General features: G+C 38.9%; 1 protein-coding gene across 6 annotated transcripts in view; it reads left to right on the forward strand.

The window, feature by feature from the left end:
* The first annotated feature begins 23,597 nt into the window (after nt 1–23,597).
* LOC138369274 (REST corepressor 1-like) overlaps nt 23,598–24,518 on the forward strand; it is a 164,766-nt gene continuing 163,845 nt past the window's right edge. For all 6 annotated transcript variants that reach the window (XM_069332282.1, XM_069332286.1, XM_069332283.1 and 3 more), the window contains exon 1: nt 23,598–23,841. In XM_069332282.1, the coding sequence (XP_069188383.1) occupies nt 23,724–23,841 (118 nt within the window). In that variant the 5' untranslated portion in view covers nt 23,598–23,723. The remainder of the gene's footprint in view (nt 23,842–24,518) is intronic.

Raw genomic sequence — 24,518 nt, forward strand, 5'->3', positions numbered from 1 at the left:
ATGGCGCCATCTGGGGCGTTGATTTCCTGTAATGTTGCCACTTGAGGCGGCTAGTTTATTGTGCACCCCATACTCATCCCGTGAGCGGTGGCGCAGGTCACTAGAGTTTGTAGTATCCCTCCGGTAAATTCAGGTAAAAAGGAGTACAGAGGACACATAAGGTCTTAATATCAGACCACAGAGGACATACAGGTATTTACATTTACAACACAATTACATTGGCCAAGATCCGTGGTCTGGAATAACTGAAGGACTTACCACGAAAGTTAAACGTATCTACTTGACATATATACGAGTAAGATTGGGTGGATATAAATTACCAATCAAGTTGTCAATGTAATCAATCGGAGCTTTAATATACCAATGTGCTTTACTATACTTACTAATTCTCTCTCATCTCATTTTTTTCTTGCAATGTATCTGTTATCATTTTATTAATTCTGCTAGAATTTACCTACTTAAAATTATCCGTTAGATTAAGGACCTGCCCGAAACGCTGCGCGTACTAGTGGCTTTACAAGATTGTAAATACTATGCTATGTATTCTTTCTAACCTAATGTACCTTCTTGTATATAAATAAATAAATATATAAATAGGAGCTGCCTCGTATGTATAGGCCTTCTGCGGTTACCTTTATTCTTATGTTTTTATGTTAAGGAAGGCGTCTTATCTCCATCATATGGGCCGTGACGTTCTTCACTCAACAGTTTACGACCTCGGAAGAGCTACGATGTCATCCTCAACCAAGGCTGATGTAAGACTTTTTTTAGAGGGTGAGGCTAGGGTAATGTGGTGGCGGACGTGCAGAGGTCCCCGAGCGCCTCTACTACTATAGACGCCATCACGGCTCCTCCCGCCCGCCCCCTCACACTACTTCTCAGCTCTCTTATCTTCTTCCCTCATTCTCCCTCCCACTATTACCTTTCCCCGCTAGCTTTCTTCCTTCTTTATCTCCCGCTCTCTTAATTCCTCCTGCACTTCCTATGCCTCCTCGTCACCACCTCAGCGCCCACCTTCTCACCCCCTCCACACCTATGCTGCTATGGTGGTGTGTCCACTCACAAGATGAGTGGCGCTGCCCAATAAACTCGCCCCTTGGGGCAAAATTTAAATTTAAATTTAAACCTCTCACGCTCGCTTGGCATTCCCTAGCTAGTCTACCTCTCACACCCTACACCCACACCCACACCCCACCCTACAGTGGCAGCACAGGTGGCCAGTGGCTAAGTAGACAGCACGCTTGATAAGTAGTTATGTGGACCAGGGTTCGATTCTGCCGGGCCGGCAGAAACAAAATGGGCAGAGTTCCTTTCACCCTGCTTCTCCTGTTACCTAGGAGTAAATAGATACCTGGGAGTTAAGATAGTTGTTACGGGCTGCTTCCTGGGGGTGTGGGGGGGGGGGTGAAAAAAATAGTAACAGTTGATTGACAGTTGAGAGGCGGGCCGAAAGAGCAGAGCCCAACCCCCTCAAGCACAACAAGGTGATTAAAGGTCGCTTACTCTGGTCAGCCCAGCTACTGGCCACATACCCGTTGACGTGTTCTGCTACACCAATCATTTCAGGCTTTTGTTACTTGTATAAATACCATTATTTAAAATATATCCCCAAGGGTTCGATTCCCGGGCGGGAGAGAAATGGTTAGGCTCGTTTCCTTTCCCCTAATGCCACTGTTCACCTATCTTGAGGTTATCTTGAGATGATTTCGGGGTTTAGCGTCCCCGCGGCCCGGTCCTCGACCAGGCCTCCTTTTTGTTTAACCCCCCTCCAGGAAGCCCTCCGTAGCAGCTGTCTAACTCCCAGGTACCTATTTACTGCTAGGTAGCAGGGGTATCAGAGTGAAAGAAACTCTACCCATTTGTTTCCGCCTCCACCGGGGATCGAACCCGGAACCTCAGGACTACGAATCAGAAGCGCTGTCCACCCAGCTGTCACGAGTGCCTAGCAGTAAATATGCACCCGGAAGTTAGGCAACTGTTGTGGGTAGCATCCTGGGGCCAGATTCACGAAAGCACTTACGCAAACACTTACGAACCTGTACATCTTTTCTCAATCTTTGGCGGCTTTGTTTACAATTATTAAACAGTTAATGAGCTCGGAAGCACCAGGAGGCTGTTTATAACAATAACAACAGTTGAATGGGAAGTTTTCATGCTTGTAAACTTAAATAAATGTAAGCAAAGCCGTCGAAGATTGAGGAAAGATGTACACGTTCGTAAATGCTTGTGTAAGTGCTTTCGTGAATCTGGCCCCTGGTTAGTAGTTGGACCTGGGTGGGGTATGGACATAAATACAAGCCTAAAGTACACATATATACCCAAGCCTCCCTGTCCCTGACAAAACTAACTAAGAGAGAAACAAAGGTGTGAGCCACGTAAGACTGCAAGTGTCCCCGGGCCAGGAGGACCCAACATTACAGCTACACATCAACATCAGGATGGTAATATCTGTGAAAGATCAAGTGAGTATGAAGAGTGGAGGGGAGCCAGAGACCCTGGTGGTGGACAGGACATCCTTGAGGCGCTCAACACCATGAAAGACAGCAGATGATGAGGGGAGTCACAGTTGAGGCTGTGAAGGCGCCAGAAGCCGTAGCACAAGACACAGTGCGTGCTCAACAATAACACAACAAGCCGGACATGACAGGCCGGATCTCACTGGAACTTTTAAAATATTGACCAAAATGGAGGATATTAATCCAGACCCCTTCTTTAAAAGAGCACATGTAACACATACCTTCAACACCTTCAAACTCAACAAGTCAAAATATAGGACAGAAATTTTGTGATACAGTTGTGCCAATATGTGTCTTACCGTTCTAATGCAAGAGTTGACCTTTGACAATATACAATACACCCCCTCAAGGTTTCCTGCCCGAAACGCTTTGCGTAATAGTGGCTTTAGGCATTGTATGTACTAGCTGCTCTATCTATAAATCTATCAATTTTTGTAAAATCTCTTGTATGTATGTACCTTACCTGAATAAACATTTATTATTATTTAATGTTAAACATTCACTGTCTTTGCTATGTATCATCTTTCAAATCGTTAGCTGTCACTTTATGCCCAAAATGTAATTTATTTAGATTATTATAGACCTCTTAGTCCAGCCAACGTTGTCATGATTGGTACAGGTTGTTAGAGGTCAAGCTTGTGATGTTGATAATGAGAGTACTTGGGTACTCTGCTCTCACTCGTGGCATTAATGCACTCTACTTTATATGTAAACTTCCCAAATATAAATGTACCACCATTTATGAATAAATTCTTTGTTTTGATTTCAATTGATGGTTTTCATCCATAGGGGTTATAAACCCATGGAACCGCCTAACCGTCGAAAACGTAAATGCCAAGACATGACTTTAGTTTAAAAGTGAGCTGGAAGAAATTTTAAGGAAAAATTAAGGACCTTTGACAAGCTTCCGGCTTCCTGTCCCAGTCGTGGCCACTAGGTAAATTCAGGTAAAAATTTCTGCTGAGGTTGAGACAAGTCTTCGATGCTCTGGTGGCGAGGCGAACCATTCTCAGGCAGCCGAGCAACATAGTGTCATACTGTATATAGAGTATATACAGTGACACAAGGTAATTAGCTACAGGCCTGTAAGACCGTATATAGACAGATCAGGAGCCTGGCGGAATCACTAGAACGGGCACATTTGTGAGAGTAACAACGCTTTGAAAAGTACCACAGGGACCAATGTTGGATCCATACTGCTTGTGTAGTATGGAACTGCAGTCTCCGTGGTGTAGTAGTAAGGCACTCGCCTGGCGTTCCGCGAGCGCTTTGTCATGGGTTCGTATCCTGGCCGGGGAGGATTTACTGGGCGCAATTCCTTAACTGTAGCCTCTGTTTAACTCAACAGTAAAATGTGTACTTGGTTGTAACAACGATTCTTCGCGGCGGGGATCGTATTCCAGGGACCTGCCCGAAACGCTACGCGTACTAGTGGCTGTACAAGAATGTAACAACTCTTGTATATATCTCAAAAAAAAACAAAAATAGCAGCAGGAGAGCCGGGAAGCACACCAATGTGAGCACACACACACGGATCTACTGACACATTACACACACCAGGTAGACGCCTCTCAACCCGCTCATGAAGCATCACACATCACCTCCATAATATTTGTCTGCAGTCTTTGTAGTCACCTATTTGTGCCAACAAAACTGAACGTCAGCTCTTGGGCCCCGCTTTTCCATGCGCCGGTTGTCATCAACTTTTGAAATCATGATTGAAATTTGGTTTGTAAGAAGGGTTAGAACTTCAAAAAATCCTCTCATTGAATACTTAAATATATAATTATGACTGTATGAACTACAGTACTAACATTACATATCAATATGAGATCTTAATGATCCATGGTTAAACATTTATGATTTAATAAGGATAATACTGGTAATAATAATAAAACAAGCTATAAGTTAAAATCTTATTACTGATTTATTTTTATTCAAATCAAAATCAAATCAAATATTTATTCAGGTAAAGTACATACATACAAGGTGAGATACAGAACATTGATGGATTTATAGATAGAGCTAGTACATACAATGCCTAAAGCCACTATTACGCAAAGCGTTTCGGGCAGGAAAAACACTACTGACTAAAACTTAATACTAATTGAGATTAAAGTATAAAATGTGTTGAGAAAATAAAAAAAAAAAAAGGGGGGGGGGGAACATGGCAGAAAAAATAGCAAAAATACCATTTGGTCAACAGAAAGCATTGTTTAAAATAGTAGACATGGGTTGACATTTTGAGGGGTAAGGTAGGTTACAGGGAGTTAATTAGGTAGTACTTAGTTTTTATCTTAAATTGGTTGAGAGAGGTACAGTCTTTAACATGGTTGGGAAGGTTATTCCACATTCTGGGTCCCTTGATTTGTAAAGCATTTCTAGTTTGATTAAGTCACACTCTTGGAATATCAAATAGGTATTTGTTTCTGGTGTGGTGCTCATGGGTTCTGTTACAACCTTCTAGGAAGATTTAAGGTCAGGATTGACATTACAGTTCAACGATATATATATATATATATATATATATATATATATATATATATATATATATATATATATATATATATATATATATATATATATATATATATATACATGTCGTACCTAGTAGCCAGAACGCACTTCTCAGCCTACTATGCAAGGCCCGATTTGCCTAATAAGCCAAGTTTTCATGAATTAACTGTTTTTCGACAATCTAACCTACCTAACCTAACCTAACCTAACTTTTTCGGCTACCTAACCGAACCTAACCTATAAAGATAGGTTAGGTTAGGTTAGGTAGGGTTGGTTAGGTTCGGTCATATATCTACGTTAATTTTAACTCCAATAAAAAAAATTGACCTCATACATAATGAAATGGGTAGCTGTATCATTTCATAAGAAAAAAAATTGAGAAAATATATTAATTCAGGAAAACTTGGCTTATTAGGCAAATCGGGCCTTGCATAGTAGGCTGAGAAGTGAGTTCTGGCTATTAGGTACGACATATATATATATATATATATGTTGTACCTAGTAGCCAGAACGTCGTACTCGGCCTGCTATGCAAGGCCCGATTTGCCTAATAAGCCAAGTTTTCCTTAATTAATATTTTTCTCTAATTTTTTTTCTTATGAAATGATAAAGCTACCCATTTCTTTATGTATGAGGTCAATTTTTTTATTGGAGTTAAAATTAACGTAGATATATGACCGAACCTAACCAACCCTACCTAACCTAACCTAACCTATCTTTATAGGTTAGGTTAGGTTAGGTAGCCGAAAAAGTTAGGTTAGGTCAGGTTAGGTAGCTTAGGTAGTCGAAAAACAATTAATTCATGAAAACTTGGCTTATTAGGCAAATCGGGCCTTGCATAGTAGGCTGAGAAGTGCGTTCTGGCTACTAGGTACGACATATACATATATATATATATATATATATATATATATATATATATATATATATATATATATATATAAGCCTATACTTGCATAAACCACAAGTGAAGATTAACAATCTTTGGACAACACCCACCAGTGGGCCTCGAACCCAGAAAGCACAACTACCTTCCAGTAGCTGCCATAACTAGTACGCCTTAACCCACTACACCATCAGACCCTACAAAAGAAGTAGAGACTTCGAGATATATATACACCTCAAATATTTCCACTTCCCAAGGGCACTAGACAAGTGAGAGGTTACTCTGCGTTTTTCATCAAGCCACTGTTAATGTGAGAGAACTCGTGTCCATGCTACACGAGTTCTCTCACATATCTCGAAGTCTCTACTTCTTTTGTAGGGTCTGATTATATATATATATATATATATATATATATATATATATAATTCACATGAGAGGATGTGCAGTGACTTAAAATATATATATATATATATATATATATATATATATATATATATATATATATATATGTCGTACCTAGTAGCCAGAACTCACTTCTCAGCCTACTATTCAAGCCCCGATTTGCCTAATAAGCCAAGTTTTCCTGAATTAATATATTTACTATAATTTTTTTCTTATGAAATGATAAAGCTACCCTTTTCACTATGTATGAGGTCAATTTTTTTTTATTGGAGTTAAAATTAACGTAGATATATGACCGAACCTAACCAACCCTACCTAACCTAACCTAACCTATATATATAGGTAAGGTTAGGTTAGGTAGCCAAAAAAAGCTAGGTTAGGTTAGGTTAGGTAGGTTAGGTCGACGAAAAAACATTAATTCATGAAAACTTGGCTTATTAGGCAAATCGGGCCTTGCATAGTAGGCTGAGAAGTGAGTTCTGGCTACTAGGTACGACATATATATATATATATATATATATATATATATATATATATATATATATATATATATATATATATATATATTTTTTTTTTTTTTTTTTTTTTTTTGAGTGATTTGAGTAGGGGTACCGAGTGATGTCTGGGGCCAGAGTTGGATATTGTCCTAATAGCAGCTTTGTGTTGAGTAATTAGAGGATGTAAATGATTTTGGGTAGTAGAACCCCAAGCACAAATACCATAGTTGAGATATGGATAGATGAGAGAATAATAGAGAGTCACCAGGGCAGGGCGGGGTACATAATATCCGATCTTAGAAAGAATGCAAATAGTTTTTTAATCTTTTTTTGATATATTTAGAATGTGTCCCTGGAAATTCAGCTTGGGGTCAATGAGAACACCAAGGAATTTACCATCTACTTTGTTACAAATTTGGGTATTGTTAATCCTGAGATTTATTTGATTTGAGGATTTATTGCCAAACAGGATATAGAAAGTTTTGTCAATATTGAGGGTGAGTTTGTTGTCAGTTAGCCAGTGATGGACTTTATTTAGCTCAGTATTCACTGTGACATTTAGAGCAAGAGAGTCAGGACTGGAGTAAATGAAAGTCGTGTCGTCAGCAAATAGAATTGGTTTGAGATGTTGGGAGGCATTTGGAAGGTCATTAATGTAGATTAGAAAGAGGAGAGGGCCAAGTATGCTGCCCTGGGGAACACCAATGTTGATGGGTAGGGTGGGAGAAATTGAATTATTCACATAAACATACTGGAGCCTGTCAGTAAGGTAAGACTTAATGTACTGCAGGGAGTGACCTCTGACTCCATAATGATGTAATTTAAGAAGAAACGCATTGCGTAATAGTGGCTTTAGGCATTGTATGTACTAGCTCTATCTATATATCAATCCATTAATGTAACATCACTTGTATGTATATACCTTACCTGAATAAACATCTGAATCTGAATCTGAAGAAGGTTTTGGTGGTTAACAGTGTCAAAAGTCTTACGCAGGTCTACAAATAACCCAACAGGGAACTCATTTTTATCAAGAGCTGCATGTATCAAGTTAATCATACTAATAAGTGCATCATCAGTGTTTTTTGGGGGTCTGAAGCCATATTGACAAGAGCTAAGTATATGGAGTTCGGCTAGATAAGAGTAAAGCTGCTTGTAGATTAGTTTTTCAAATATTTTTGACAAGTTTGGCAGAATTGATATAGGTCTGAAGTTGTTGACATCAGTGGGATCACCACATTTGTGGGCAGGGGTTACTCTCACTTTTTTTTTAGAATATCTGAAAAGGTTTGGAGTTCAAGTGACTTGTTGAAGAGCAATGCAATAGCAGGGGCTAAAGATCTGGAGGTGTTTTTGTAAATAAGAGTTGGTATCTTCTCAAGGGCACTAGACTTGGTTTTAAAGGAAAGGATTATGTCAGTAACATCAGTGGAATTTGCAGGCATTAGGTACAGAGACTGTGGATAGTTACCTGTAAGGTAGTCCTGAATATTAGTACTGGAAGATGGAATATCATTAGCAAGGGATGACCCAATGGAAGAGAAGAACCTATTGAACTCAAATGCAGTATCAGAGGCTGAAAACGGACCATCGTTATTTGACAGGAGTATTGGTCTGCTATTTAAAAAAATTTTTTATCCCAATGTTTGTGAAATTGTGCTCCATGTTTAATTAATGTTGCTTTTTGTGTGGGTAAATTTATCGTCGTAGTATTTAATTTTGGCTCGTCTAATTATCTTAGATAGCAACGATGAGTAATTCTTTGAAAATTCTTTGGAGACGATTCGTAACCCATACTTCTTTTCAAGGTCATGTTTTTTTATTAATGGATTAAAGTATTCCCTTTGTGAGCCAAGGATTGTTTAGCCTTTTAGTTGTGACTTGTTCCGTTAGTATTCCATCATGTGTAAATGTCAATTACCTCCTTACCTACCTTACCTTGAGGTGCTTCCGGGGCTTAGCGTCCCCGCGGCCCGGTCGTCGACCAGGCCTCCTGGTCGACGCGCCTGGCCTTTATGCAAGTATAGGCTTATATATATATATATATATATATATATATATATATATATATATATATATATATATATATATATATATATATATGTATATATATATATATATATATATATATATATATATATATATATATATATATATATATATATATATATATATATATATATATGTCGTACCTAGTAGCCAGAACGCACTTCTCAGCCTCACCCAAAACTTTTGTACCATATCATCTCACCCACAGCGAGTATATGTATGGATGTATTTTGTGTGTTTTCAGGTTACAGTTAAGTGTGTAAACTAAAGTCTTTGAAAATGTAATAAGTTATAACGAAACGCGTTCAGGCGTCAGAGTAGAAATAAAAATTAATTTTGGAGAATTGATTTTTCAATTACCATCGACAGTGAGGAGAAACATAAGAAATATTGAGAAAAATCGTGTTTGATTTATTAATCTTACCTTTTCGGTCGTATTCAACAACATATTCAACAGCATTGTATGTACTATAGCTCTATCTATAAATCCATCAACTTTTGTATCTCACCTTGTATGTATGTACTTTACCTGAATATTTGTGTGTGTATATGTGTATATATATATATATATATATATATATATATATGCGTATATGTGCATATGTGCGAGTATATATAACATTAATAATTATGTAACTAGTCAAAAAATTCTTATTTCCTTAGCTAAACGAACTAGAGGGTTCAGTTCCTAAACCGATTATGTGCCTCTGTAACCCTTTACACCACCGCCCACGGGACGGGTATAGGGTGCATAATAAAGAAAGAAATTGAATTAAGTTGTAATTCATCTAAATATCTTAGATGTTTAAATCCTTCTCTCCGTTCCTAAGAACGTTTAGTCCAGCCTAATCAGTATTTCTTCGTCTCCCATTCAAGGTAATTCTAGGACGCGCCTCGTTGCTAACTGGTTCTGAATAATATCACGTTTCTTAATACATTTTTAGATTGGACTTTACGATGAGGCTGCATACTGTAGGACTGGTCTCACGTAGATGGTGTCCAATAATCTGAATAGATCCAGATTGCTGCTCTGTTGTTTCCTAATTTAAAGCATACTGCCAAAGGTTATTAAATTTATATATGTGCATCTGGAGTTAGACTTCATGTGTATACTCGTGGGTCTTTACTCCATGTTTCAGGCGTGTGTGACGGGAAGGGGAGCGGGTATTATGAGCTCAGGTGCGCGAGTGGTCTCAAGCACAAGCTTAAAGCTGACATTTACGGGGAGCAGATCACGTACGTGGTATGGAAAGTCTTGCACGGAGTGCCGGCGCGGGCTGCTGGATCCGGGCGCTTACACCACAGAGCTCACGTACACACCCGCGTCCACCGCTCACCATAAACATTTAAAAATAACATAAAATAAAATAAAATACATAAAGTAAATAAAATAAAATAAAATAAAATAAAATAAAATAAAATAAAATGTTTATTCAGGTAAAAGTACATCCATACAAGATGAGTTAAAATATAATTTTTAATTTCTAGATAGAGGTAGTACATACAATACCTAAAGCCACTAATATGCACAGAGTTTCGGGCAAGGTGTGGTGGGGGAAAAACACTTAGACTAAAACTTAATACTAATTGAGATCAAAGCATAAATTGAGTTGAAAAAGGGATAAAAAACATGGTGGAAATCAGCAGTTATACAAGTTGGTCATCAAACATTATAGTTTGAAAATAGAAAAACATGGGTTGACATTTAAGGGGTAAGGTAGGTTACATGGAGTTAATTAGGTAGTACTTACTTTTTCTCTTAAACTGGTTGAGAGAGGTACAGTCTTTAACATGGTTGGGAAGGTCATTCCACATTCTGGGTCCCTTGATTTGTAGAGCATTTCTAGTTTGATTAAATCGCACTCTTGGAATATCAAATAGGTATTTGTTTCTGATGTGGTGCCCATGGGTTCTGTTACAACCTTCTAGGAAGCGTATAAGTAAAGTACTAAAGTAAATTTTATTTAGGAAATTACATACATAGTTGATTTACAAACATAATGTTGGATTTAAAGATAGAGGTAGTACATACAATACCTAAAGCCACTAGTACGCATAGCGTTTCGGGCAGGAAAAACATTAAAGACTAAAACTTAATACTAATTGAGATTAAAGTATAAAATGTGTTGACAAAAAATAAAAATGAAAAGGGGGAACATGGCAGAAAAAACAGCACAAATACAATTAGGTCGACAAACAGCATTGTTTAAAAATAGCAGACATGGGTTGACAACAGAGGGGTAAGGTAGGTTACATGGAGTTAATTAGGTAGTGCTTAGTTTTTATCTTAAACTGGTTGAGAGAGGTACAGTCTTTAACATGGTTGGGAAGGTTATTCCACATTCTGGGTCCCTTGATTTGTAGAGCATTTCTAGTTTGACTAAGTCGTACTCTAGGAATATCAAAACTGTATTTATTTCTGGTGTGGTGCTCATGGGTTCTGTTACAACCTTCAATGAATCTTTTGAGGTCAGGATTGGCATTACAGTTCAGCGTTTTATATATACATAATACGCATGAGAGGATGTGCAGTGACTTAATATCTAACATATTCAGAGTAGGGGTACCGAGTGATGTCTTGGGCCAGAGTTGGATATTGTCCTAATAGCAGCTTTGTGTTGAGTTTTATTACTGATGTTAATGTTGTCTATCTGTAACTGAATTGCATTCGATGATTTGCTTCCAAATAAGATGTAGTAGGTCTTTTTTATGTTTAGTGTTAGTTTGTTGGTTGACATCCATAAGTGGACTTTTTTAAATTCATTATTCACAACATTATTTAGTGTATGTGGGTTGAGGTCTGAATAGATGAGGGTAGTATCGTCAGCAAAGAATAGAGGTTTAAGAATATTAGAGACATTAGGCAGATCATTGATATACATAAGAAATAGAAGAGGTCGCAAGATGCTGCCCTGTGGCACTCCAACGGTTAATGGTAGAGTAGAAGAGGTTGTATCATTGATGGCTACACATTGATGTCTATCACTAAGATAGGATCGGATATAGTTCAGGGCAAGGCCTCGGATTCCATAATGCTTCGTCGGAGGCCTGGTCGACGACCGGGCCGCGGGGACGCTAAGCCCCGGAAGCACCTTAAGGTATGCTGGAGTTTAAGTAAGAGGTAGTTGTGATTAACAGTATCAAAGGTTTTTCTTAGGTCAATGAAGAGTCTAATCGGAAACTCATTTTTGTCAAGGGCTGAGTAGATTACGTCAAGGAGACTAATGATTGCATCATTGGTGCTCTATTGGGACCGGAAGCCAAACTGACAGGAGCTGAGTACGTCGAATTTTACGAGGTAGGAATAGAGCTGTTTGTAGATAATTTTTTCAATTATTTTTGATAGTATGGGTAGGTTTGATATTGGTCTATAATTGTTTATGTCCTCCGGATTGCCTCCTTTATGGACTGACGTTACTCTTGTTTTTTTTTAAGGATATTAGGGAAGGTATGGCACTCTATGGATTTGTTGAACAGTAGAGCTATGGGTGGTGCAAAGGCATACATTTCATTTCTTCCATAAAAGTGTTCCCAGTTATCTATGAAAGATATTGCATTGGATTTGCAATATCTTTCCAGCCAGCAATTGACACCAAGTGCCCTCGACAACTATTCATTCCCAACGCTCTTTCTTTGAAGAATGCCACATATGATCGGGATTCCTCCCTTGCTCCTAACTAATTCTATGGCTTTGTTAAATTTCTGTATCAGTTCCTCACTCCTAACTCGTCCAACATCATTACCCCCTGCACTAATACAAATAATGGGTTTGTTCCCATTTCCCGTCATAATATCTTTCATGCTGTCAACAATATCTCCAATTCCAGCTCCCCTCTCCTATCCTTTCCCTAATCTTTGTTCGATATAACTGAAAAAACTCTTTAGGATTTGCCTTTGCTTGCCCTGCTATACGAACTTTATAGTTTCTTTTTGCCTTCCTTGGCTGCCCTCAGCTCCCCCAAGGTATAACTGTGACGGGCTTATCTCTGAAGCTAGACTCAAATATAATGAAATAATCAATGATGGAGTCAGAGTCTGTCTCCTGTGGATTCCTTCCCATATTGGTCTCCGAATACATGATAGAACTGATGAGTTGGCCAAGACTTTTACTCGTAAAGAGGGAATTGATTACCAACTTCGACTGCCTTTGAGCAGCCTAAGGGCAGTAATATTCCAGGAACATCAACTAAATTTCGGAGACTTGAGGCAAAGTGAAATTCACACCAGTTACTCCTTCTATCATCATTCTATTGTGCAGGAAGAACGGCACGTCTATGGGTCATCCAATAAGGTTAGCAGACGTCTAGATGTTACCACTGCTAGGCTTAGGCTCGGCTACAAGTACCTCTGGGAATTTGAAACATCTGCTGATGTAGATTTGACTAAATGTAAACTCTGTCAGCAGAACTGTTTGCATACTTTGCGTCATTATATAATGGAATGTGAAAAAAATCGCGGAATTTAGAGATAACACCATCAATAGTGTCCAAGAAATGTGTAAGTACTTCATTCATAATGATGTACTGCCAGGAATCTTAGCGAAGTATCCAAAATTTGCGTACTGTAGGTAATGCATGCACTGTAAAGCTGCCGCCCAGTTGGGTGGGTGTGGAGCACATGACTAAAGCTGCCGCCCAGTTGGGTGGGTGTGGAGCACATGACTGTAAAGCTACCGCCCAGTTGCGTGGGTGTGGAGCACATGACTGTAAAGCTGCCGCCCAGTTGGGTGGGTGTGGAGCACATGACTGTAAAGCTGCCGCCCAGTTGGGTGGGTGTGGAGCAAGACTAGTAACTGTGTGACTCACCATAGATGTAAAGTGCCTTGTATAGTGACTGTTGTGAACCTCTTGTTGATCACTTGTGACACAAACGATTATTGATGTGTGTATTTGTGTGGGTGATTAAATATGTATGCGTATGTATATATGTATACGTATATATATATATATATATATATATATATATATATATATATATATATATATATATATATATATATATATATATATATATATATATATATATATATATATATATATATATATATATATATATGTCGTACCTAGTAGCCAGAACTCACTTCTCAGCCTACTATGCAAGGCCCGATTTGCCTAATAGGCCAAGTTTTCATGAATTAATTGTTTTTCGACTACCTAACCTACCTAACCTAACCTAACTTTTTCGGCTACCTAACCTAACCTAACCTATAAAGATAGGTTAGGTACGTAGGGTTGGTTAGGTTCGGTCATATATCTACGTTAATTTTACCTCCAATAAAAAAAAATTGACCTCATACATAATGAAATGGGTAGCTTTATCATTTCATAAGAAAAAAATTAGAGAAAATATATTATTTCAGTAAAACTTGGCTTATTAGGCAAATCGGGCCTTGCATAGTAGGCTGAGAAGTGCAGTCTGGCTACTAGGTACGACACATATATATATATATATATATATATATATATATATATATATATATATATATATATATATATATATATATATATATATATATATATATATATACACATGTATGCATGACAATGTGTACATGTATATAAAACATTAATAATTTTGTAACTAGCGTCAAAATTTTTTTATTTGCTTAGCTAAACGAACTAGAGGGTTCAGTTCCTGAGCCGATTATGTGCCTCTGTAATCCTTTACACCACCGCCCACGGGATGGGTATGGGGTGCATAATAAATTTTTTGGGTCAAATAGATTGGAAAGTCTTGGGTATGGGGTGTGGGCTAGACGTGAACCCAGCGACAGGTGACGTAAAAGGGGATTTCGATGTGGATTCAAAATATAACCTATTTAAAAATATTCTAAGCAAAGCCCTACGTAGTATACCATATAAATTGAATAAATAAATAAATATATAATAAATAAATAAATAAATAAATAAATGTTTATTTAGGTAAGGTACATACATACAAGAGATTTTACAAAGATTGATGGATTTATAGATAGAGCAGCTAGTACATACAATGCCTAAAGCCACTATTACGCAAAGCGTTTCGGGCAGGTAAAACATTAATGACTAAAGCTTAATACTAATTGGGTATAAAGAATAAAATGTGTTGAGAACAAATAAAAATAGAGATAAAAGAGGGGGGTAACATGGCTGAAAAAGCAGCACAAATACAATTAGGTCGACAAACAGCGTTGTTTAAAAAAAAAAAGACATGGGTTGACAATTTTTAAGAAAGGAGTCACTTGCGTCAAACTATCGGCCAATTAGCCTAACGTCTATTGTGGGAAAGTTACTTGAATCAATAATTGCAAATACAATTCGTCTTCATCTTGAAAAACATAAATTAATAAATGAGTCGCAACGTGGTTTTACAAATGGCCCTTCATGTTTAACCAATTTGCTATCTTTTTATTCCAGCATAGGTGAGGCAGTTGATAGTGGTAAGGATTGTGATGTTGTGTACCTTGACTTTAGCAAAGCTTTTAGATCGAATACTAATGATCCAAAGTGGATAACAAATGATCTGAAGAACCTTATAGGTAAAAAGAGAGCGTGGTACAAAAGGATTAAGAATGGGGAAGTCAGTTTAGAACAGGAATTCGTACAACTGGTTAGAAATGTTAAAAAAGAGATTAGGAAAGCAAAAAGAAACTACGAAGTTCGTATAGCAGGGCAAGCGAAGACAAATCCTAAAGGAATTGTTCTGTTATATCGAACTAAGACTAGGGAAAGGATAGGTTCATTAAAAACTGAGACAGGTCAAATAACGGATAATGACAAGGAGATGAGTAGCATTTTTAATAAATATTTTGTGTCTGTATTTACTAAAGGAGAACTTAACAATATGCCTTCAGCCGAACACGTCAATGTGGGTGGGAACGAGGACAGGTTGACTAGTTTAGCAGTTACCAGGGAGGATGTAATTAAACAAATAGTAAAACTAAAACCAAACAAATCCCCAGGGCCGGATGAAGTGTTTGCCAGGGTGCTTAAAGAATGCAAAGAGGAGCTTTCCGAGCCACTGTCTACCATATTTAATAAATCAATAGAGTTAGGCAGAGTGCCAGAGTCAAGGAAGATAGCTAATGTGGTACCAATTTTTAAGAAAGGAGTCACTTGCGTCAAACTATCGGCCAATTAGCCTAACGTCTATTATGGGAAAGTTACTTGAATCAATAATTGCAAATATAATTCGTCTTCATCTTGAAAAACATAAATTAATAAATGAGTCGCAACGTGCTTTTACAAATGGCTGTTCATGTTTAACCAATTTGCTATCTTTTTATTCTAGCATAGTTGAGGCAGTTGATAGTGGTAAGGATTGTGATGTTGTGTACCTTGACTTTAGCAAAGCTTTTGATACGGTGCCACATGAAAGAGTGATTAAAAAGATAGAGGCTCATGGTATTGGAGGTGCTATATTAAGTTGGATTAGGGCATGGCTATTCCAAAGGAAACAGAGAGTTAGTATAAATGGGGTTAAGTCAGAGTGGGATAATGTTGTTAGTGGAGTGCCTCAAGGCTCTGTCCTGAGACCTCTGTTGTTTATAATATATATAAATGATTTAGATTCAGGTTTGAGTAGCAACATTTGCAAATTTGCCGATGATACAAAAATCGGTAGGGAAATTATCACGGAAGAAGACTCACTATCACTTCAAGTTGATCTAGATAGGGTTTTGAAATGGTCAAAAGATTGGCAGATGCAGTTTAATGCTGATAAATGTAAAGTTCTCAGGCTAGGTAATGATGATAGAGTTACAAGATACGAGCTAGATGGTGTTGAGATTGCGAAGTCGGATTGCGTAAGGGATCTGGGAGTTATCTTGAGGTTATCTTGAGATGATTTCGGGGCTTTAGTGTCCCCGCGGCCCGGTCCTCGACCAGGCCTCCACCCCCAGGAAGCAGCCCGTGACAGCTGACTAACACCCAGGTACCTATTTTACTGCTAGGTAACAGGGGCATAGGGTGAAAGAAACTCTGCCCATTGTTTCTCGCCGGCGCCTGGGATCGAACCCAGGACCACAGGATCACAAATCCCACGTGCTCTCCTCTCGGCCGACCGGCTAGTGAGAATTTAAAACCAAAGGATCAATGCATGAATGTTCGTAATAAGGCAAATAGGACACTGGGATTTATTAATCGAAGCGTTAGTAACAAGACACTTGGTGTTGTTCTTCAGTTATATCTTGCTCTGGTTAGGCCCCATTTAGATTATGCAGTTCAGTTTTGGTCACCGCACTATAGAATGGATATAAATTCACCTGAACGTGCCCAGCGTAGGATGACTAAGTTAATTCCCCAAATTAGAAATCTTTCATACGAAGAAAGATTAACAAAGCTTAAATTGCATTCACTGGAAAGGCGAAGAGTTAGGGGTGACATGATAGAGGTTTACAAGTGGATGAATGGACATAACAAAGGGGATATTAATGGAGTATTAAAAGTATCAACACAAGACAGAACGCGAAGCAATGGGTATAAATTGGACAAGTTTAAATTTAGGAAAGATTTGGGTAAATACTGGTTCGGTAACAGGGTTGTTGATTTATGGAACCAATTACCACGAAACGTAGTGGAGGTGGGGTCCCTCGATTGTTTCAAGTGTGGGTTGGACATGTATATGAGTGGGATTGGGTGGTTATAGATGGGAGCTGCCTCGTATGGGCCAATAGGCCTTCTGCAGTTACCTTCATTCTTATGTTCTTATGTACTGCTGCGCTCCTCATTTGCTTCTTCTTGGCGGTGTTCAGTCAGCCTTAGCTCCCTCATCTGTTGCACCCCCTCCCGCAGGGAATTCACCACTGTCCTCAGAGCTCCACATAGCTCCCTCACTAGCACCAGTTCACTCACTACAACTTCCATTTTCAGCATCAGGACAATTGGAGCTCCAGCTACGCACCCTCTCACTGTGACTAACATAAAATTGAGTATGTCGAATTTTACGAGGTGCGAGTAGAGCTGTTTGTAAACAATTTTTTCAAATATTTTTTTATAATATGGGTAGGTTTGATATTGGTCTGTAATTGTTTATGTCTGCCGCATTGCCTCCTTTATGGACTGGCTTTAATCGTGCTTTTTTGATATCAGGGAAGGTATGATACTCTAGAGATGTGTTGAACAGCAGAACTATGGGTGGCGCAAGGGCATGGGAGCCACTCTTGTATACCATGGATGGTATTTCACTATTGTTCCCAGCTTTGATTTTCAGTTTTACAACTGTATAAATCTCTGGGACTCGGATTATTGTATCCAAGCATGGAGACCTCATTTTCAGAAAGACATACCTGCTTTGAAGAACGTAAACACTGGGCAACAAAAATCATTCCAGAAGTGTCAACTCTCCTACCATACAGGAACGGTTGAGGGTCACGGGACTAACAACTTTCTGCACACCAGACATGACAAGGCGGATTGAAATAACAGAGACCAAAAAATGAAGCCCTGTTCAGCAGGACGCGGGAGATGCAGACTAATGGAAGGAAGAGGCTGTTGTTCCCAACAGCGTGTCAACTGAACTTGAAGCTGGAGTTGACGGTTCGTTTGGCTAAGGAGTTTTTTTTAATATGAACCACTATTCAAGGAGGGTGCTCGCCGGCTCTACATAACAGTTGGGAGAGAAGAGGCCGTGGAACACCTAACGACGGATGGGTTTGAGAATACTGTGATGATTATTCCGGAAGAAGGTATGATGTGCACCAAGGTCATAGTTTTTAAGTATCCAACTTATTTGGATCCTGATTATCTTCTTCTCAACAATGATAGTGTTGTTTGGGCAAAGAGGAACAGTGTTCGTGGTGAAAAACAAAGCCAGGTTGTTACCTTGGTAAAGGGTGAGGCTCCAGAAAGAATTTTTGTGCAAGGACTAGGCTACAGGAAAGTGGCAAAATACAATGAGGAGCCTGTATTATGCATGAAGTGTTCTCGTTGGGAACATATGGCTTGGAAATGCCAGTTTGACCCCAGGTGTCGGTACTGTGGTAAGACGATTCTCGAGAGTGTAGAGTCAAGATTATAAACGGTGAAAAAATCGTCCCATCTTGTTGCAATTGTCGAGGCAGCCACAATGCTGGTTCCTATCTATGCCGCATGAAGCCTCATCTGAGAGAACCTAGGATGGGTCCTACAAGTAGGATAGATGTATCCTCGAAGGAAGGAAAGATTGTGCAGCAGGATCATAGAGGAAACAGCTGGAAGCCAATGACGCCCCTATGAACAATGTGTGGGAGAAAGGAACGGAGACAATTAAATAAATAATAAATAAATAAATAAATGTTTATTTAGATAAGGTACATACATACAAGAGATTTTACAAAGTTTGTTGGATTAATAGATAGAGCTAGTACAGCTAAAGCCACTATTACGCAAAGCGTTTCGGGCAGGAAAAACATTAATGACTAAAGCTTAATACTAATGGGTATAAAGAATAAAATGTGTTGAGAACAAATAAAAATAGAGGTAAAAGAGGGGGGAACATGGCTGAAAAAGCAGCACAAATACAATTACAAATTATTACAGACAATTACATTCAAACAGCGTTGTTTTGAAAAAAACAGACATGGGTTGACAACAGAGGGGTAAGGTAGGTTACAGGGAATTTATTAGGTAGTGCTTCGTTTTTATCTTAAACTGGTTGAGAGAGGTACAGTCTTTAATATGGTTGGGAAGGTCATTCCACATTCTGGGTCCCTTGATTTGAAGAGCATTTCTAGTTTGATTAAGTCGTACTCTAGGAATATCAAAACTGTATTTATTTCTGGTGTGGTGCTCATGGGTTCTGTTACAACCTTCAATGAATCTTTTGAGACGAGCCTTGGGAAAGTAGGAAATGCAGCTGAAAAAATTCAACCTTGTGGAGACAAGGTTCAGGACAATATAGTGAACTCTGAGGTTGGTACTCAAATATTGGAATATCTAAAAAAAAAAGAAACTATACAAGAGGATTGAGGCATTAGAAAAATTAGCTATGGAAGATAGACGGGGTGAAGATGGTGGTGAAACAGGACGTGAAATGGAAAGTGAAACAGGACTTGAAATGGAAAGTGAAACAGGACGTGAAACGGAAAGTGAAACGTGCGTAGAAGAAAGTAAGGAAGAACATGACGTATTGATGATAGAGGATAGTCAGGAAAATGAACTTTCAAGTAGTGTTAGCGGTGTTCAACCTTCTGTAGTGACAAATGTTGAAACAAAGGTTAAAGTAAAACGGTATATAAAATTAAAAAAAAAAATAGATATGAATAATATTACCGTTGATGTTAGTAGCTATTGTTCAAGTGAGGAGAAAGCAAAAATGTTACAGTTTTGGGATAGTGTCTAAGAAACTCTCGTATCTTACATAGAATGTGACGGACAGGGCAAAGGTAGTTTTAATATTAATCATGGATGAAAGTAGAGTGAGGATATAATCTTGGAACGGTAATGGGTTAAAAACTAGTTTTTTTTACTAATACATGAGGTATATCTGCATTTGTGCAGCTACCCTAGACTATATGAAGTGGAGTACAGTGTGTCAAAAAAGCTAACTAGGTGATGCTAAAAAAATCCTCATCACACAGGATGGTTAGTCATACAGAGGCATGTGATGGGTATTCTGCACTGGCAGACTCCGGATGCATTTTGAGGATATCATCAACACCTCCAAAGGATACCTGATCAACCAGGCTGTGACTCGTACGTCAGGCTGCGAGCAGCCGCGTCCAACAGCCTGGTTGATCAGTCCGGCAACCAGGAGGCCTGGTCGACGACCGGGCCGCGGGGACGCTAAGCCCCGGAAGCACCTCAAGGTAACCTCAAGGCAAGGTAACACAAGATTGAATAAGGCAGCAGTGGTAATAAAAGTCCCCATCTCGCAGGATGGTTAGTCATACAGGGCCATATGTTTAGTAACCTGCACTGGCAAATTTTGGGTGCAATATGAGGATATCCTCAAGAATACGAGAGTGAATAAAGTAATTGCAAAGCTCCAGGTACCTCATGCCAACTGGTCTGAAAGGTCTAATAACTGGGCATTCGGTGATGTAGTGTGGGAGATCATGCCACAGTTCCTGCTCATAGAGTTTGCACCTGGAGTGCTCAGGATTGGGAGATCCGTCACCTGTAGCCACCTGCCACAGGTAACGGTAACCCAACCTGATCCTTGCAACCACTGTGTCGCACAGTCTGGTGGACGTTTTGTGCTGCCCATAGATATAGGTTTCAGATCTGAACAAATCATAGCTTTTAATACTAGTACTTTCAGGTCGTTGGGAGTCAGTAATTTCTTTCCTATTAGACCTGAGTGTTTGGACCAATACAGTTTTGACAGTACAGATGGGGATACCTAGATCTAATTCAACTTCATCTTTGTTGCACGCTAATTTGGCTGCAATGTCTGTCTCATTATAATGGGTTATATTTACGTATGATGGTATCCATATAAAAGAGATTCGAGACCCTTTACTCAATGCAGCAATTAGATCATTTATAATTGGTAGTATGAGGTTCTTGCTGTCGATCTTCCAGGAGAAGTTTTCGATTGCTTGAAGAGCAGACTTTGAATCACAAAATATTATTCCTCCTCCAATGTTTTGGTAGCTAGTTGTAATGCTGCTAGTTCTGCTTGTGTGGAGGTCAGCCAGTTGTTTAACCTGACACTGACAGTCTTTGTGCAAATGTTATTTCAATAAACTAGTGCGGTGGATGTACACTATTATACTCTTAGAGAGTACTATATTAACCTGAAATGTTAAATGGGATTCTTGTATTGTGATTCGTGTCTTTGTACTCACTGAATATGTGCGCCCCTTGAGGGACTTGAAATATGGGAGGGGGGGGGGGGGTTACCTACCTTGAGGTTACCTTGAGGTGCTTCCGGGGCTTAGCGTCCCCGCGGCCCGGTCGTCGACCAGGCCTCCTGGTTGCCGGACTGATCAACCAGGCTGTTGGACGCGGCTGCTCGCAGCCTGACGTATGAGTCACAGCCTGGTTGATCAGGTATCCTTTGGAGGGGGGGGTAGAAATTGCCTACGCTACTCTTTGAGATGTATTTTTTTTTTACTTGTCTTAATAAACATACTTGTACTTGAAAGAACATTATGTATTACTATCAACTTATTGATAACTATATCAATATGGAAATAAGTAGTGCGCCACATCAAATTGTTTGGATGTGTGATAATGGTATGATAGATAGTATGCCTAGGAGATACAAAAATTTTGCCTCAATGAGTGTAACACTTATATGGTGTGCTTACTATATTAACCTGCAATGTTAAATGGGATTCTTGTATTGTGATTTGTGTATCTGTACTCACTGAATTTGTGCGCCCCTTGAGGGACTTGACATAGAGGGGGGGAGGGGGGATAGAACTAGCCTAAGCTACTCTATCCCTTTGAGATGTATTTTTTTCTTGTCTCAATAAACATACTTGAACTTGAACTTGACAGGACGGATCTCATTGAAACTTTTTAAAATAATGAACAATTTGGAGGATATTCAACCAGACCTCTTCTTCAAAACGTCAGATGTAACACAACCAAAGAAAAACGGTTTCAAGCGTAACAAGCCGCAATGTAGTACAGAAAACAGGACATGCTTTTTCACCCATTGGGTTATAAACCCATGGAACTACCTACCCGCCGATAATCATCAGAACACGTTGGGTGACCTTTGACAAGCCACCGGCTTCCTGTCCAAGAACACAAAAGCAAAGGTAACTGCAGAAGGTCTATATTGGCCCATACGAGGCAGCTCTTAGTATGGGAGCCTTGTCGAGGCCATACGAGAGTCAGTGATGGCCCTCAGGTAAATTCAGGCAAATGTTTCCATGTACAGAAATGTTAAATGCGGTTCATAAATAACATATTGCAATATCTGAAGTCAGTTATTGAGGTTACTATATATCTTAGTAACTATTTCATCATCATGGTTGTGTCAGGGACCAATGTACAATACTACAAACGAAATTTTCTGAACTTTTGCTTGAATTTGTTGTCGTTATAGAAGCTTATTTTCGGAGCCTAGGCGTGAATGTGAATGCCATACCAGGTGTAGTCTTGTGCGCACATTCATTCATTAATATGATTCTAATTTAGTTATGATTCCAAACGTATTGAAGAAACATTTAATTCGTTAATAACGCTCTCTATAACATCGCTGTGTGTGTGTAACCTGCTCTATTTTCATTCCTCCATCATATAGACCTACATCTAAACTTGATCCATAATAATTCCGAAATTGTTACGCGGTTATTTACAAAACATTGTAAAATAAGGCAATTGCAATTGAAAATAAAGAGTAAAAGGGGATTAGGGCATTCAAACAGCCCACGCTGCTTGGTCCAGGCTCAGCTGTCGAGTCCCATCTGACACCTCGTCCTGTTATACTTTACGTTTATTATCATTTTAATATAAAAAAATTAGATATACTACTTCCTCGTAGTGTATATTGTGCTTTATTATAAGTTCTTATTTTTTATTTATTAGATTTATCAAAATATATATGCAAAACTTAACTATAACTAATGATGCTTCAGCAAAATTGTTCAGGTATGCATCTACCATGACTACCGTACTGGATATAGGTTCATCAACAAACTTAAATTTAGTTTGTTATTGCATTATACAATGCAATCAAAGTTCTCATTATTAAGCCTTTTTGAAATTCTATGTATTATAAGAATACTTAAAAGTTAATGATTAAAATATGTGTATGAAGTAAACTGTCTGTCGATAATATTAACCCAGAGTACGGTACAGTTGTTTGTTTACGTACCACAGAACGGAAGGTGGATGGGTGCATCTTGAGCCTCTTGGGTTTCGTCTCAAAGCGTAAGATTGACAAGACCAAGTTACGCGATTCTCTTTCCTTAGGGAGGTCAGAAGAGGGTAGTGTAAGATGGTAACAGCAAGTAACAGGAATAGCGGTGAGACGAAAGAGGACAAGAAGTCTTCAGGACCGAGTCCTAGCAATGGCCACGTCTCTGGCCACTGCGACGACGCCGAGAAGGATGGTGGTAAGTGTCCACAATGCGTATTCACTCTACAAATACCATAATTCTGTTAAAACCTCGATTCTGTAGAACATATGTGATATACAGGGTGTTGCTAATTCTCAAGCTATTTGGTTATGGGTGCATAAATGAGGTGGATGCTGGATTCCTGATATGGTTGTCTTTTGAGTTACAAGTGACCATTTCGAAAAATATTTTTATCCTCTCACAGCCCAGCATGAAGTCAGGTTTCTCTGGTTGCTGCCTGATCAATGAGGCTGTTATTGATGATCCACAGGCTCACATAGGTTAGGTCTAGCCATCTCTGCCCAGAAGCATCCAAAAACTGCCCTGGAATTCTGTAACAGAATTCCAGGGCACAATATACCTTGGAATAATATATATATCCTTGCTAGATGTATGTATGTGTTTATGTTTGTATGTACTCACCTAGTTGTACTCGTCTAGTTGTGCTTGCCGGGGTTGAGCTTTGGCTCTTTGGTCCCGCCTCTCAACTGTTAATGAACTGTGTATGGATTCCTGAGCCTATTGGGCTCTTATCATATCTACATTTTAAATTGTGTATGGAGTCTGCTTCCATACAACTAGTAGTTGTTTAGGTAAGGTTTAGATAGGTTAGGTAGGGTTGGTTAGGTTCGGTCATATATCTACGTTAGTCTTAACTCAAATTTAAACAAATT

Source organism: Procambarus clarkii, chromosome 27, assembly GCF_040958095.1.
Source record: "Procambarus clarkii isolate CNS0578487 chromosome 27, FALCON_Pclarkii_2.0, whole genome shotgun sequence".
NCBI lineage: Eukaryota > Metazoa > Arthropoda > Malacostraca > Decapoda > Cambaridae > Procambarus > Procambarus clarkii.